General features: G+C 35.9%; 1 protein-coding gene across 1 annotated transcript in view; it reads left to right on the top strand.

Moving 5' to 3' along the window:
• The window catches only part of POLQ (DNA polymerase theta), a 114,547-nt gene extending 98,122 nt beyond the window's left edge, over nt 1–16,425 (top strand). Inside the window, exons 26-30 of the mRNA XM_030857808.2 lie at nt 1,397–1,508; nt 6,400–6,524; nt 12,617–12,770; nt 14,901–15,016; nt 15,467–16,425. Coding sequence (XP_030713668.2) covers nt 1,397–1,508; nt 6,400–6,524; nt 12,617–12,770; nt 14,901–15,016; nt 15,467–15,580 — 621 coding nt within the window. The 3' untranslated portion in view covers nt 15,581–16,425. The remainder of the gene's footprint in view (nt 1–1,396; nt 1,509–6,399; nt 6,525–12,616; nt 12,771–14,900; nt 15,017–15,466) is intronic.
• The last annotated feature ends 970 nt before the right edge of the window (nt 16,426–17,395 follow it).

Raw genomic sequence — 17,395 nt, 5'->3', positions numbered from 1 at the left:
AGCAGGAATCAAACCCTAAGTTAAATAGGTAATATTCCAATATTTAATCCTCGTAGTAAGTACACGAAATAGGTTTTATTATTATTATTCCCATTTTACATAGGAGGAAACCAAGGCACAGAAAGTTAGTAGTTTGCTTAAGGTCATATAGCTATAAGTGGTGGAGCCAGGATAAGTTCAGAATGACAGAACTTAGACATTCTGACTCCATAATCTAAACATTTATATACTGATGATAGCTGCCTCTATTTAATAAGTTCTTGCATGATTTAATGGGGTTTATGATATACCAGTTTTTTTTTCTTGAATCGTCATGCACTGAACCATCTAATCTAGATCTCAGTCTTGCTGAGGTATCAGTTAGCACTAAGTAATATCTGAATTAAGAAAAAAAAGTGTAAAAAGACCTAAAAGGAAAAGAAAACAGGAGTGAAAAAACTCCCTCTCAATGTAATTAAAAAAAAAATATTTTGGGAAGTATTTTGGATTTTGATAATCAATTTTTGCAAGTTATCTTTTTAAATTTTATTTAACAATATTTATATGATCTTGCTTTATGTCAGGTGGTATCCTACACACACCCACACACACACACACACACACCCACACACACATATATAAAATAACTCATCTAATCCTAACAAACTCATGATGTAGATATTACTGTCCTCATTTTATAGTTGAAGAAACTGAGATACAAGGTAGATTGTGCAAGATAATACCTCTTGTAAATGGTGGAACTAGGATTTGAACCCAGGCAATACTTATTAATAAATCAGTTTCTTTATTGACCTATTTAGACCATTTTCCTCCACTACTCCCAAAATTTTCTCAAAAGTTTGTCTTTAACCCAAATGAATTCTGCAATTGTGGGATTTCAGGTGGCTGTGAGATGAAGAGGATATTTATTTCCAATGACGTCCTCCCTATTATGAAGCCATGTAGTCTACTCTTCCTGCTTTTTTAGTGCTATTCAAAGGTGAGGAGAGGAATGTTTGTAATGCTTCTCTTTCCTGACTCCTAGGCACTTCTTTAAGCAGCAGTTAATGAAGTATTATGAGGAGTAGAAAGCTTCTCTGAAGAGTTCTGGATAAATGACAGTCAGAAATATTTCCTTTTAAACAACTAGGGTTATTTTCTTCACCCACTCATATTCATTCATATTCTGCCCCTTCTTCTCTTTCTCTCCACACCTCAAAAAGTATTGCTAAAAGGCAGTAAAGGCGCTCACTGGATATCAGCTTCTATGGATCTAACCCACCAAAGCAAATCTAATCATTTCTTTGACTCACTATGAAAAGTTTACCAAATCTCAATCCTAATGAACTTTTTATGTTTGCATTTTATGTAGTTATGACCTATAATTTACTTACTGTGTGTGATGAGTCCCTTTCAGATTTGCTATGGAATCATTTATGGAATGGGAGCTAAATCTTTGGGAGAGCAGATGGGTATTAAAGAAAATGATGCTGCTTTTTACATTGACTCCTTCAAATCCAGATATACCGGTAAGGAAGCATTGAATGTTAATTATCTTCTAGATACTATTCTTCTCAACTCTCTTTCCATATTATATTTTTAAAAATTTGTGTTACAGAATTTTCTATTAACAGAAGTTTTCATCAAGTACTGTTGATTAAATAACATCAACCTTACTTAGAGATGTGCTTTTTTCATAAAAGTAGGGACAGAAATGGAATAGCAAAATGAAGTTGATGTATATGCTACTGTGTCGTTGTGAAAATCTTATAAAATCTAGGAATTGTCCTGTGCTTTAGGTTTACATAGCTTTATCTTGAAACAGTAAACCATTGAGTAAATGTACCAGAAACTGTGAGAGAAAAATTGCTTTTATAGAGCAGTTTGAATATCACCATTTTAAATTCTCTCTTCTTTCGGCAGTTTATTGAGGTAATTTGCACACAATAAAATTCACCTTTTTTAGTTGTATAGTTCTATGAATTTTGACAAATGCACGCAATCATACTGTCTACATTACAGCTGAGGTATGGAACCATCACCTCATCATCTCAGAGAGTTCCTTTATGCCCCTTTGTAATCTACCCTGTCCCCAGTCCCCAAAAAGAAAAACTTTTATTCACACATGACATGATCTTGTACATAGAAAATCACATGAATTCAACAAAAACAACTACTAGAACAAATAACTAAATTTGGCACAGGTTCCCACCATACAAGGTCAGTTTGTAAAAATCAGTTGTATTTTTTTTTTTTTTCCTTTTTTTGGCCATGCCAGCATGGCATGTGGGATCATAGTTCCCGACCAGGGATTAAACCCATGCCCCCTGCAATGGAAATGCGGTGTCTTAACCACTGGACCACTAGGGAAGTCGCTGAATCAGTTGTATTTTTATATACTAGCAATAAACAATTAGTGAATGAAGTAAAAATAAAACCATTTACAATAACATCAAAAAACATGAAATACTTAGGATAAATTTAACAGAGTATGTGCAAGACTTTATTGAAAACTCCAAAGCAATCCTGAAGGAAATTGAAGAATACTTAAGTAAATGTGAGGTTTACCATGTTAATTTATTAGAAGACACAATATTGTTATCACGGTTCTCTGTAAATTGTTCTATAGATTCAGTGCATTTCCAATCAAAATATCATTAGACTTTTGTGTCAGATTTGACAAGCCGATTCTAAATTTATATGGAAATTCAAAGGGCCTGGAATAACTAGAATAATTTGGGGGGGAAAGCACAATGTTGATTATTTACACTCCTTGGTTTCAAAATTTATTATAAAGCTACAATAATCAAGATAGGTATAAGGGTAGACGCAGGGAACAATGAAACACAATAGAGCATCAGGAAATAGACCTATACGTACATGGTGAATTGATTTTCAACAAAGTTGCCATGGTAATTCAATGGAGGAAAGATGGTCATGTCAACAGTTGGTGCCAGAACAACTGGATACCAGTATGGAAAAAAAAATGAACTTCTACTTTATCTCATACTATATTCAAAAATTAACTTGATATGAACCACAGACCTAAAAGTAAAAACTAGAACTATCAATCTTGCAGAAGAAAAGGGAGAGGAGCTTTATGACATTGAGGTAGGCAACAATTTCTTAGGTGATAATAACACTGAATTAGTCATAAAAAATAAATATTTATAAAAGACACCATTAAGAAAATGTAAAGTCAAGCCACAGACTGAGAGGAAATATTTATAGTTCCTATTATCTAACAAAGGACTTGCATCCAGAATATATAAAGAACTCTTACAACTCAATACTAAGAAAGTAAATCATGCAATAAAATAAAGTTCAAAAATTTGAACAGACACTTCACAAAAGAAAATATGTGAATAACTACATCAAGTGTTATCGTCATTTGTTCTCAGGGAAAAGCAAGTTAAAACCACAAAGAGATACCATTATATAAACATTAGAATGCTAAAATTTAAAAACATTGTGTCTCTTTTACATTGCTGATTGGTTGTAAAATGGTACAACCACTTTGGAAGACACTATGACTCTTTCATATAAAGTAAAACGTACACTTAACTGTATGATTCTGCAATTCTACTATTGGATGGTTGCCCAAGAAAAATGAAAACATATGTCCAAAGAAAGACTTGTATGTGAATGTTATAGCAGTTTTATTCATAACTGCCAAAGACTGGAAGTGTTAAACAACAAAAATCCTAGTGAGTAAATTAAAAAAATTTTTTTCCCAATATTGAGTTATAATTGACACACAGCACTTTATAAGTTTAAGGTGTACAGCATAATCATTTGACTTACATACATCATGAAATGATTACCACATAGATTTAATGAGCATCCGTCATCTCATATTGATACAACATTAAAGAAATAGAAAAAAAAGATTTTTTCCTTGTGATGAGAACTCTTAGGATTTGCTCTCTTAACAGTTTTCATATATAACATTCAACAGTGTTAATTAGCTTTATCGTGTTGTACATTTCATTCCTAGTACTTATTTATCTTATAACTGGAAGTTTGTACCTTTTGACCACCATCACCCATTCCCTCTCCTCCCACTCCCCACCTCTGGTAGCCACAAATCTAATCTCTTTTTCTATGAGTTTGTTTTTGAAGTATATTTGAACTACAAACTATGTTAATTCCTGGTATACAACACAGTGATTTGATATTTCTATACATTTCAAAATGATCACCATGGTAAGTCTAGTTGTCATCTGTCACCATACAAAGATATTACATAGTTATTGACTATATTCCCTACACTGTACATTTCATACTTGTGACTCATGTGTTTTGTAACTGAAAGTTTGTGCCTCTTAGTCTCCCTCACCTATTTTTCTCCTCCCCCCAACTCCCTCCCCTCTGGCAACCATCTGTTTGTTCTCTGTATCTATTACTCCATTTCTTTATCAACTGAGTAAATTTATTAAAGATCAAATTGGCTTTATTCAATGATTCATGAATCGGGCAACATCCCATCTAGCACTAGAAAGGAGCTCCACCGAACTGTAGAAGAGAAAAGTTTTTTAAAGGCAGAAAGGGGATAGGTGGATAAAGGAAATATTAGCAAAGAATGCATGGTTTCAGGCAAGGTCACTCTCCTAAGGGGATTGGAAGGGCCTATTGGGTAGATAACCTCACTAGTGCTGACCATGTAATACCAGGTTGACTGGTTAAAGGTTACATTCCTGGGGGTGTTGAGGCTGCAATTTGGTTAGGTAGTAAGTCTTAGTTTGCTAACATAGGGTTTAGCACAAGTGACTCCATTTTGGCCCTGCTGTCTCCTTTTTAACAGGAACAAATATCTGTCAACAGGATTATGGATAAACAGATTTTGGTATATCTCTTCAATGGAATGCTACTTAGCAAGAGAAGGCAGACACAAGTGAGAACATACAGTGTAATTTATGAAATTCAAGAACATGAAAAAGATACAGTGTAATAAAGTAGATCCATTAGTGTTTGAGGCTGATAATGGGGAGCTGACTGTGAAGGTGATTAAAATGTTTTGTATCTTGTAGTGGTTGTTGGAGGGGTGCATATGTTTGTTAAAATGCATCAAACTGTTCACCGGAAGTGGGTGCCTTTTATTGTATGTAAATTATATCTCAGCTTTGTTTATTGTATGTAAATTATACCTCAGCATTGATTGTTTTTTTAAAGTAGTTCTTGCAATCTCTGAATATTTGAAGTCTTCCTACAGGAGTCAGGTTAGAGAATTCATAGAGGTGTAGTCTCTTAAATCTCATCCTTTTCTTTGCTCTTTACTCAGCAGTATCACAGTAATTCCTGAAGAGAAGGTGAGAGCCTGATTGCTTTCTGAAATTCCTATGCTAGTAGTCAGATATCACCAACAGCTGCACTTGGCAGGGTTTCTCCCCTTCCTTTCACCCACAATCTGTGCCAGCCACACAATAGAAATCCTCAAATGAGGGGTTTTAATTGGGAGGCATTAGTGTTTATTACTTAGGATGAGCAGAGCTGTGAGAAAGCAGAAATTGCACAAAAGAATAAAGATAAATTAGCAGTCTCTGTACTTAAATGTGTTTTAAAGAGTATAGAAAAAGAATGTTACAGGAGAGAAGAACCTCTCTAGCTCAGAGACAGGAATGGGCAATGAAGAGACTGGCCCATCTGAAGCAAAGAGTTCATCCTGGAGAGTCATAAGACCTAATAACGGACCTATATAGCAAAGGATGAATGCTGGTATAGGGAATGTGAATGTGTTTGAGTAATATACTATATGTAGTCTTTTTGAATTTTAAGAAGTGAGTTGTTTAAGTTTCTAATAAAATATTACAACTTCATGCATTAGTTTCAGTTAGGTCCTATTTGAATCATAGCATAGATGGTAACAAGGAGCTGTTGGAATGTATTAAGCCTGGTAAAGATAAGCTCAAAGAGTAAAAGAGGGTTAGTGTGATCAAAGAACAGAACCCTGTGAAAAGTAGCATGGAGTAGTCTTAAGGTCCTGTAATAAAACCATCTAGGTTTTAGTACCTGCTCTGTTGTTCTAGAGTTTAGTTTTGTATTTTTTGTTGTTGGTGGTTGAAAAACAGAGATTATGTCATTTCTAAAGTCCCTTTTGTTTCTAACTTTCATAGCTATATGAGGTGATGAGCGTTAATTAAATTTATTGTGGTAATTTCACAATATATGTATATGTGCTGCCTAAGCGAGCACTATTTCACAATATATGTAAAGCAAACTGTCATGCTGTACAGTGATGTGTATAAGTTATTTCTCAATAAAACTGGAAGAAAAAGTGAATGAAAGTTTATATGCAAAATTTTGATGATGTGATATTAATGTTAATCATGGTGAAGTTTTGGTATATTTCACTATATTGAAACTAGTGAGTGAGATTAAGGATGGACATTGATTGTAATTATTTCTTCATTTTCTTTGTAGGGATTAATCATTTCATGAGAGAGACAGTGAAGAATTGTAAAAGAGATGGATTTGTTCAGACCATTTTGGGAAGGCATAGATATTTACCAGGAATCAAAGACAACAACCCTTATCACAAAGCTCACGTATGTTGAAATTTCTCTGGATTTTTAACTTAATATTTTAACTTAAATTTTTAACTTTAATGACATGTACTTTTTCAACAAAGACTGAACCCTGCTATTGTCCCTTTTAGAGATCACTAGCATATTAATTGGATCTTCTGTTTTATTAAGGACTTCTGAAGTGATGGTACATGCCAGTATTTGCTGAACACAGTCTCTATAGGAGACTAATGTAAATATGAGTTCACTTAGTAATATTTCAGTTAAAGATGTTCTGTTTTAGTAAGCCAATTATTTATTAGCTTTGGTAATAAGTTATATATAAACTTAATTCTTACATTTGCTAATTGTTCTTTGTTTCAGATATCTATACTAATTTGTCATATTACACCAGATTGCATTGTCTTCAGAGATTAGCCAGTCATTGAATTGCGGTATTTTTTGGTTCATTCCTTTTGTTTATTTATTTTAAAAGCACTGGCTCATCAGAGGTTGTTATTAGGATACCCAAAATATTAAATAAGATATTAAAATGATATTTAATATCATTCAAAAGATGTATTGATGGTATTTACTCAAATTATGGTTGAAATCTCTTTCTGAAATCATTGGGATCCATAAAAGTGTATCTGTACACTTTTTGTGTATCTGAGCATTTAAATTTCTGTTATAGTACAAACCTTCCTATTTTAACTGGTTGTATTTTGCCCTTACCTCATACTTTTGTGTGTCAGTGCCCACTACACATTGTATGTAATGAAAATATCCAGCCCCCAAATTGCTAAACTACTGTCTTGAGCTAGAATCTCTCAGAGCAATAATGCTCTTAGGGACCATGGAGGAGTAGTTGGGGTTTTGTTACTTCTTCACTCTCTCGCCTCCCATATATCCACATACAGATGTCAGATATTTATCAGCCTTTTACCATATCTCCAAGTGAAGTAGGCACTGTAGTTGTTGCACTAGGAAAAGTAAGTCTTAAAATGTATTGGAAGAGATAAAGCAAACTAAAAAAATATAAAAGTAGCATGTATACTCAGTTATTTAGGCTTCTAGAGGAGATAGGACTTAAACAGATTCTTGAAGACTATTTAAAATTTAATTGATGGCATGAGAAAAAGATAATCACAAGTGACCAAGAGTTTGAGTAAGGATTGGCTAGAAGCCAATCTGATAGGAGTGGAAAGTTTGAGTTGTCACTTAGGAATAGATAATTTTCTACTGGTCAGATGGAATCAGCTATTGGGGAAGGCTTTTAATGGCAGGCTGAGAAATTTGGGCTTGATCTAATAGGGATTGATTATGTTTTTTGGTATTTACACAATGAAAAATGGAGGATAGAATGATTAATGTTAATGAACCATATAATTTTTTAAAAACTAATATTTTTGAAGTTAAAACTGTGAGAGTAAGACTTTTTATACCAAATCCTTAGGAGTCAGGTTCTAATTGATTCATTATGTTGTTGCTGAGGGAAAAAAAAAAAAATTGCACCCCTCTGAATCAGATATGGAGTAAATATAGCCAGATTTATTGTTTGGTTTTCATTTAGTTTGGTTTTACATTTTATTTCAACTTTTACTGTACTGAAAAATATACATAGAGAAAGCACAAGAAACAAATTTAAATTTCAGTAAATTATCATAGAGCTATACCTATGTAACTACCATACAAACCAAAATACAGAATATTGTCAGCACCCCAGAAGCTCCCCTCATGCCTCTTCCTAATCACCATACACTGCCTTCCCAGAAATAACCACTATAACCTCTAACCCTATGGTTTTGTTTTGACCTCTCTGTATATCATATATATGTATTCTGTGTTTAGCTTCTGTCACTCAAAATTACATTAGGCAAGTCATTTATGTTGTTTCATGTTGGGGTAGGTATATGGCTCTGTTATATGAATATACCACAATTTATCCATTTTTCTGTTGATGGGTTTCTAGTTTGGAGAATTTTCTATTTGGATGGGTTTCTATTATGGATCTTGATGATTTGATTATTCTTGTTCAAGGTTCCTGGTGCACATATGTTTCTGTTTATGTTTGGTAAAGCAGTAGACATAGAATTTCAGTAGATAAAGCAACGTTGTGTTTTATGGTAGTTGTAGCAATTTGTCCTCCCATATAAGTTTGAGTTCTCATTGCTCTGCATCCATGCCAGTTTGAGTTCTCATTGCTCTGCATCCATGCCAACATTTGCTATTAAATTAACATAATTTTAGCTTTTCTGGTGGGTGTAAAGTAGTGTCTTGTAGTTTTGCTTTTTCTTGAATACTATGTTTTGATATATGGTAAAGTTTTCCCAACTTGCTTTTTTTCTCTCCCCCAAGATTTGCCTGTTCTTGGGTTCTCTGCATTTCCATATAAATTGTAGAAGCAGCTTGTGAATTTCCACACAAACACAAAATCCTGTTGGGATTTTTTAATTGCAGTTGCTTTGAGTTCATAGATCAAGATGGGATTAATGACATATTTATAAATTTGAGTTTTCCAGTCGATAAACATGTTATATATGTCCATTTATTTAGGTCTTTAGGTCTTTTAAAATTCTCTCACTAATGATGTATAGTTTTGGGGAAGAGATCTTACAAGGTTTTTATTAAATTTATAGCTAGATATTGGAAAAGTTTCATGCTGTTGTGAATGGCATCTTTTTTAATTTTTAATTATTTTCCTTCCCTTTTTACATTTTCTAACCCTTTACTACTGGTATAGAAAGATAATTGCCTTTATTCTTTTGTCTAGAAACCTTGCAAATATTACTTACTAATTACAAAATTTTATCTGTAGATACTTTTAGGTATTCTATCTACACAGTTATTATCTGGAAAAAAAAAGTAGTTTTATAACTGTCTTTCTGAGTCTTATTCTTTGTTTTTTTTTTTACTTTTGCTTGACTTACTAGCTAGGACAGTGTTGAACAGAGTTAGTGATAGTGAGTATCTTTGCCACTTTTCAGGTCTCAGAGGGAAATTTTAAACATTTTACCAATAAGTAGAACTTTCCTTTAGGTTTTTAATAGTGTCTGTGTCAGAAAAAGTAAGCTCCCTTAAACATGTGCTTGTAGGCTGCAGAGTCTCCATCACAACTACTCAAGCCTGCTGTTCTAGTGCAGATGCAGCCATAGACCCTACATAAATGAGTGAGTGTGGCTGTGTTCCAGTAGAGCTGTATTTACAGAAACAAGAGATGGGCCAGACTTGGCCTGTAGGCTTTAGTTTGCCCATCCCTGGTCTGTTTCTTCTTTAAATGCAATCTGCCTTTTTTCTCTAGGTTGCTTTTAATACAGTATTTTTCTTTCCTTGTGGTTTCCAACAGATTTTCTGTGATGTGCTTAAGTTTGTGGGTTTGTTTTTTTTTGTGGTACGCGGGCCTCTCTCACTGCTGCGGCCTCTCCCGTTGCGGAGCGCAGGCTCCGGACACGCAGGCTCAGCGGCCATGGCTCACGGGCCCAGCCGCTCCGCGGCACGTGGGATCTTCCCAGACCGGGGCATGAACCCGTGTCCCCTGCATCGGCAGGCGGACTCTCAACCACTGCGCCACCAGGGAAGCCCCTGTGGGTTTTTTTTTTTAACTTCATGTGCCTGTGTGTGTGTGTGTGTGTGTGTGTGTGTGTGTGTTTAACTGATCTGTTTTTGAGGGTGTTAGGACTTCTTGAATCGGCACCGTGAGATCTTTTGTTGATTTTGGAAAATTCTTAGTCATTTCTTCTTCAGTCATTGCTTCATCAAAATCTCTCCTCTCTTTCTGGAACTTCTATTATAAATTTTAAAAACTTTTCTCTTTAATTCCTCATTTTTCGTATCCTCTGTTCCATGTTTATATTTCTTCATGCTTAATTCTGGATATTTTCTTCTAACTTATCTTTCAGTTGGCTGATTTGCTCTTCAATTTGCTGTTGAGCAACTATTGAGCTTTTAGGTTCTAAATGATATAGAACTTTTCCAGCACCCCAGAAGGCCTTTTTATCTTCTCTCCAAGTCGATACTATCTCCCCACTGCACACATACACCAAACTATAGGGAAAGCACTGTTTAAATGCTTTAAGTTCTGTTGTTTTAATTTTTTTGGTTATAGAGTTTCTATTTGGTTCTTAATGGTATTTTGTTCTCTGCCGAAATATTCAATTTTGTCTTTTATTTTCTTGATAACATGATCATTTTATAGTCTAATAGGTTTGATACTAGTCTGTAGTCAAATATGGCTCATACTTGAATCCCTGTAGTCTGTTCCTATTGCCTTTTGTTTTTCTTAGTTTTCTATAAAAACAGTTGTATTATCTTACCTCCTTACCAGGCCTCCTACTTATTGGGCTGTGAACCCAAATATTTCAAGACTATCAAGTTCTGCTCAGCTTCTTAGCCTGTCAGCTGCCTCTTCTGGAATCTGTTGATTTCCCTGGGAGAAAGGATGGCCTCCAATGCCAGGATCACCTCCTTGGTTTCCTTTCTCTCCCAGTTCTCTAGGTTCTATAATTCTTCACTTCCCTTTTCCTGTCTGATTCATTCAAAGAGGCATTTTCTGACCACCTTTTTCTGGTTATCAGTGGAAGGGTTAGTCCTAATGGCATAATCTCCTATTACCAGAAACCTGTATATTTTTATGTATATGAAAACACTCTAGTGATGAGAAGGGACTAAGATTGTGGGACACAAAGCTGAGACTGCCAAGTTTTCTTATTTTGGAATAGAATCAGGGAAGTACAGTATCATGAGAATGAATTATATATTTTAGTTATATTTGTTGTGTCACAGTAAAAACAACTCCCGTATTTCAGTGACTTATAATAAGAATATTTATTTTTAATTCATAGTATAGTTTGGCTCTGGGTTGACTCTGCCTCTGCTCTGTATTTTCTTCATTCTAAAATTCAGAATAAAGAAAAGTACCTACCTGGGATAAGCCCTTTTTTGTGACAGTGTTAGATAGCTTTTAAAACTCCTTGCATGTGCTGTATGTCAGTTTTACTCACATTTTATTGGCCAAAACAAGTCAAGGCCATTCTTTTAGAGTGAAAAACACTTTGAATTACATGGCAATGGGTGGGGGCCATGGGACTTCACAGAGAAAGGCAGCAAGTAATAGCAACAATAACATAATCCACTGCACAGAGGCATATAGTTTCAAGAACAGGAGCAGTCAGAACTTTGAAATTCAGTCACTCTTTAAACAATGACAACTGAATGAGTTTAGAATGGATTCATCAGCATTTGACAAAACAATAGTTAAAAAGTCTGTCTCTTTACCAGTATGTAATATACTAGGAGTTGGATGTAGCCCAGGTGACAGGGAACTAGAGAACACCTCTCAGGTTACATAGATCCCTCCAGTGAGTAGACCCTTCCCATTTTCTGAGCCCTTTTGCAACAACAGGAGTGATATTCATGGATAGATTACATCTTGGATATTAACCTAGACCCCTATTCCTACTGCCCCAGGATGTTCACTTTTAGCAGCTGTGGTTGCCTGCCAAGAAGCTCATGGCAGCAATAGTTTCAGGGAAGTTCTAATTTAATACCTGGGGATCTAGGATCTGCATTTTCACCAGCAGCTAACGATTAGGCCCAATAGCCCATAAAAAGCTCTGATTCATACCAGAGGGCTGCAGACTTGCTGTGGCCAAACTCTACATAGGACTGAGAGGCCACTGATATGGGGGATGTGCTTGAAACATTCCAACCCACATCACAAAGAATGGTATTCTAATTATATCTATTTAGTGTTAAGAGGAATTGTATTTTGAGGAATGGATCCTTTAAAGTGAAGTTTAGAATACTGATACTATATTTTTAAAAATAATTTTGAGCTTCTAGATACATTTTAAGTGTAATGTAGTTTTTGGTTCCTAACTGTCGAAGATTTCTAAACTGAAGCAATCTGACCTTCTTTTGTTTAGTCTACCCTCATGTGAATGATAGCCCAGGATCTAGAGCCCTGGATCATTCTGGTTGTTATTCTTAAGATACAGCTTATAGTGGATGCCCTGGGTCACATCTCAGTTCCAGATTTCCAGTCTGCACATGTGAGCACTAATCTGTGGACGCTAAAGGCAGGTATGAAACAATGCTGGCGTGTCTGATGGAGCATCTGTTGTTGTTTTTCATAGGCTGAGCGTCAGGCTATCAACACAAGAGTCCAAGGTTCGGCAGCTGATATTGTCAAAATAGCCACAGTTAATATTCAGAAGCAATTAGAAACCTTCCACTCAGCCTTCAAATCCCATGGTCATCGGGAGAGTATGCTCCAAAGTGACAGAACAGGTTTGTTCATAAATGAGGCCCTTGCTATAACATGGTGAGATTAATTACATCAGAAAAGAAAGGGGGAAACGATTTATATTTATTTCTCAGCAGTTCTCAAACATTTTGGTTTCATGATGTCTTTACACTCTTAGAAAGGATCCCAAAGAGCTTTCGTTTATGTGTGTTAATTATATCTACTAATATTTACCATATTAGAAATTAAAACTGGGAATTTAAAAACATTTATTAACATTTACAGGTAACAATAATAAACCCATCATGTGTTAACATAAATAACATATTTTTATGAAAATAACTACATTTTTTTCAGAACAACAAAAAAATTCGTGATGAGTGGTTTTATTTTTTCTGAAAATCTCTTTAATGTCTGGCTTAAGAGATGACAGTTGGAGTCTCTTATATTTTTCTGCATTCAGTTTGTTGCAATATTACCTGTTCTGTAATCTCTGGAAAATCCTCTGTAGAGGATGATGAATGTCCCAGTTTGTGGGAGACTGATGGTTTCCCAGGATGTGGGACTTTCATTGCTAAAACCAAGATAATTGATCACCTTGTTGTACGCTTATGAAAGAAGGAGACTGAAAAAGGAAAATAACCTTTGGGTGTTATTGGGAAAATAATTTGACTTTGCAGATGCTTTGAAAGAATTTCTGGGATCCTCTTCGATCCTCATACCACACCTTAAGAAGATGTTGATTTTCCTGTTCATGACTTTCCATGAACACATGCACACATTCACACTCTTATATTTGTAGAAAGAGGATGTATGGTCAAACTTATTTGGGGAATAACATTGTACTGTGTGCTTTGGAGGATTTAGAAGTGAAAGTTGTCAACCTATGTTTGAATTTTAAATCTGCTAAGGAAAGGAAGATATGATACCTGACTGTGAAATATTTACCTGACTCTTCACAGCAGAATGATGCAGTGTCAAAATGAAGTTATAGGTGGTATCACTCTTTAGAGTGAGTGGAAGACAATGTGGGTATGTCACTGAGGATGGCTTGATTGTGTCAAGTTGAGTTAAAGGCAGTAGTAGGTCAGTGGGATCAAAGGGAGCTCAGCCTGAGGAAGCAGACCACACAGGGAACAGGAGGATCATGGCATTCTGGGTCAGAAGCCAAGTAACCAAGGGAAATCAAGAGGACAAAGGTATAACGATCAGAAAGCAGAAAAACTAGAGCATCCAGACAGCCAATGATGCAAGATAAGTGGGGCCCAATGGGTCAGATCAGATTTTAGCCAAACTGGCAAACAGATGCACAGCCTTTGCAGCCCTGGTATGGAAGCAACTTGCCATGCCTCATCTGCCTTTGTTCTCTTACCCTGTGAGAGCCACCTCTGAGAAAACTTGGGCTGCAGGTAGTGACAGCTAAAGAACTCTCTCTGAGGGAAGCACCAGATATCGAGGGAGACAGTATTTGTGCTGTCCTGTCCTGAAGAATAAGTGTAGGAAATTTGAATGGCAAAAAGGAAGGACTGCTCTGAGAAACGGGCAAACAATGGAAGGCAGATACTCTAAAAGTATTAATGTTGAACCTTATTTTAGTGATCAGAGGGGCATAATCTGTACCACTAGGCCCACTAGTTAGGAAATAGTGACTATAATAACTATATTATAATAACTATAATACAGTGATTTTTTTAAACCATTTTTGGATTCATGAGTTCTTTTGAGAATCTTCTGAAAAGGTATACATCATCTCCACAGAAAAATATACAGACATAGACCCTTTCATATATCTTGAAGGAATCTGTGTATTTTCTGAAGTCCACATTTGGACCCTAGGTTTAGAATTACTTGTCTAGAGTGTGTGGTCCAACTGGGGAATCACCAATTCTACCATGGTGACACTTCTGGCCAGAAAAAGACATCAAGGAGTGTCAATCAACTCCATTTACTGATGTCTTTTTTAGACTCCTCATTTCCGGGAGGAGGTAGGTGGAGATTTGAGTTTACCTGATAGGTGGGCTAGGTGGCCATCAGCAATTAGTTATTTTCTTGATAGCTCCAAATTTTATGTGTTTTAATCTCTTAATTATAATTTCCCAAAATCTCTCAAAAAAAAAATACTCCCATAGCACAGTGACATGCTGATCAGTTTTGCTACTTTTCTCATGGGGTAGGATTGTTACCAAAGAGAAAACTGCAAGGGATGTTCTGTCCCATCAGAGGAGGCTTCTTCATCCTTCAACTCCATGATGAACTCTTATACGAAGTGGCAGAAGAGGATGTTGTTCAGGTATTTTTGCAGTATTCATATCCATTCTACAGAAAGCTAAGACACTGTAAGTCAGGCTAAGATGCATGAGATTTCTGGAGCCCTTCCCTAGCCCCAGGATGGCTATAGAAAAGTAGAATCCTTAAGGGTAGAGAAAGAGCTAAGAGTGCTCATCTTTAAACTCATTTTAAAAGAAATTCCTGATGCAGGGATATTTTTGTCTGCGAGAAGTTAGATGAGAATTTGGAGTCTTGCCCTGAGGATTTCAAAGCTCTGAGCATTCTAGTGAACCTGGCAGAGCTTCTGTTTGTCAGTGCAGATTAGTGTGGGATACCTGGCTCTTTTCCAACTTAGAGTTTTAAGCACCATGAGGTAAAGAGCTCCAGTCTGGTTTATCCCCTCAGTGAGTGGGCTGGCAGACAGTTCTTTGACTGGGCAGAGTTTGTTAACCTCTTTTTTTTTGTTTTGTAGGTAGCTCAGATTGTCAAGAATGAAATGGAAAGTGCCGTAAAACTCTCTGTGAAACTGAAAGTGAAAGTGAAAATAGGTGCCAGCTGGGGCGAGCTGAAGGACTTTGATGTGTGATTGTAGGGAAGCCTGGTGTAGGTACAATCACATGGAAAGAATAGAGATTACCCTTTCACCTACTTCATGAAAACAGAAAACCTCAAGTTCTGGTGAACTTACGATAGTAATTTTATAGTGAGAGTTTCAAAACATATATGAGTTTATTTTCTGTAGTATGAAAAACATTTTTGAGGCAAAATATCAAGTTTAATGATTATATTCGCTCTCAAAGAGTATCTATGAAATTGCCTTTTATAGTTTACTGTGGTCCTAAACAGTTTCAGAACACATGCTTGAAATACGTACTTAGCACTTTGGATCTTCATCTGTCTGGTTGAGCATGAAGAAAATGAAACTGCTGTCTCAGGGTCATTTTCATCCCAACCAGGATTCAGACACTGGTGATACAGACCCCTGAAGGAGCCAGAGGCAGATAAGGATTTGGTTTCACATAAACCACCAGGGTTAGGTGTTGTGTGTGATTTTCATCCAGTATCGGTGTAAGACTTTTGAAGTGGTATTTTTAAATAGCACTGGCTAGTAAATTAAGAATTCTGTAAAGTGGTAAGACTTGGTATGGATGTAGTCTAGGAATGGATTTTCATGAATTGCCATTTCTTCTTCCTTTCCCTCTCCCAATTCATGCAATTAATATATTTCCAATACTTAGGTATTAGAAAACAAGCTACACCTCTTCAAGAGGTATTCTGATCTTAAGATCAGATATTTATACTGCAGTTTAATATAACACTGCCAGAGAAGGAAAACACCCCCTCATCAGTCCCTCAGTACCTTTCTCTGTGGCATGGTGAGAATACTCACGCTAAAAGATTGTACTTTATAATCCCAGTCAGAGGTGAATAACTGACCTTTTTTTTTTGCTGTTTTAATAAAATTAATTTATGAGAAACTTTATACCAGCAGTTCAGTTTTCAAAATTGTGTTTGGTCTAAGTATCAGAAGCCTGTGTATCCATTTACTTATTCTATAGTTTGCTCAACAGTGTACACATAGGAAGTGTTTATTATATTCTTAATCAGTTATCAAAGAGCTCTTTTATGTTTATTCATCAGAATTTTAAAAGACAGTTGCTTTATAAACAAAGTGTAATACACTATTAGTAGTTGGATATTAGTGCACAAAATCCTCAGATATTTTGGTGCTGGGGGGAAGTGGCAGAAGACGACAGAGGTAAGAGGGAAGTTATATCATTATTTCTCGAGTTTTTTCCATATTCACCTGTACCACGTTTCTCAGAAGAGTTGCAGTGCTGTTAGTATTCTGGTGGCCTTGAGAATCCAGCACAAGAGAAACCTCAGCCTATTTACATGAGTGTTCTCCAAATATGAGCGCAGACATATAGATCACTTCCACCTCATCTTCTGCAGCCATGGCTCTGCATGTGTGGTTACATGCATTTTCTCATCCTTTTTGACCTTCAGCTGGGCTTAAAACAGGAACTCCTTGCTTTGCATGATTCAGTTATGAAAAAATTCAAGTTACCATGGTTTACTTAAATAACACTAGTGTCCATACAACACAATTCAAATTTCAGTTGGCATGGTATATTAACTTAATAATCGCATAAAGTTCAAACTTCAGTGGTAGCTCTTCAGTCTACAAATCACTATGTTAGTAACAGATGCCCTTTGTTGTAGGCAGAATAATGCACCTCCCCTCCCCAACTGCTCACATCCTAATCCCCAAAACCTGTGAACATTTTCGTCACATGGCAAAAGGAACATTGCTGATGTGATTAAGTTAGAGATCATGAAATGGGGAGATTATCTGGGTGGTTCCAATGTGAACACAAGGGTCCTTGTGAGAGGCAGA

Source organism: Globicephala melas, chromosome 4 (genome assembly GCF_963455315.2).
Source record: "Globicephala melas chromosome 4, mGloMel1.2, whole genome shotgun sequence".
In the NCBI taxonomy this organism is placed as follows: Eukaryota; Metazoa; Chordata; class Mammalia; order Artiodactyla; family Delphinidae; genus Globicephala; species Globicephala melas.
The sequence above is the reverse complement of the archived record's forward strand: the minus strand, read 5'-3'. Positions and strand labels throughout refer to the sequence as shown.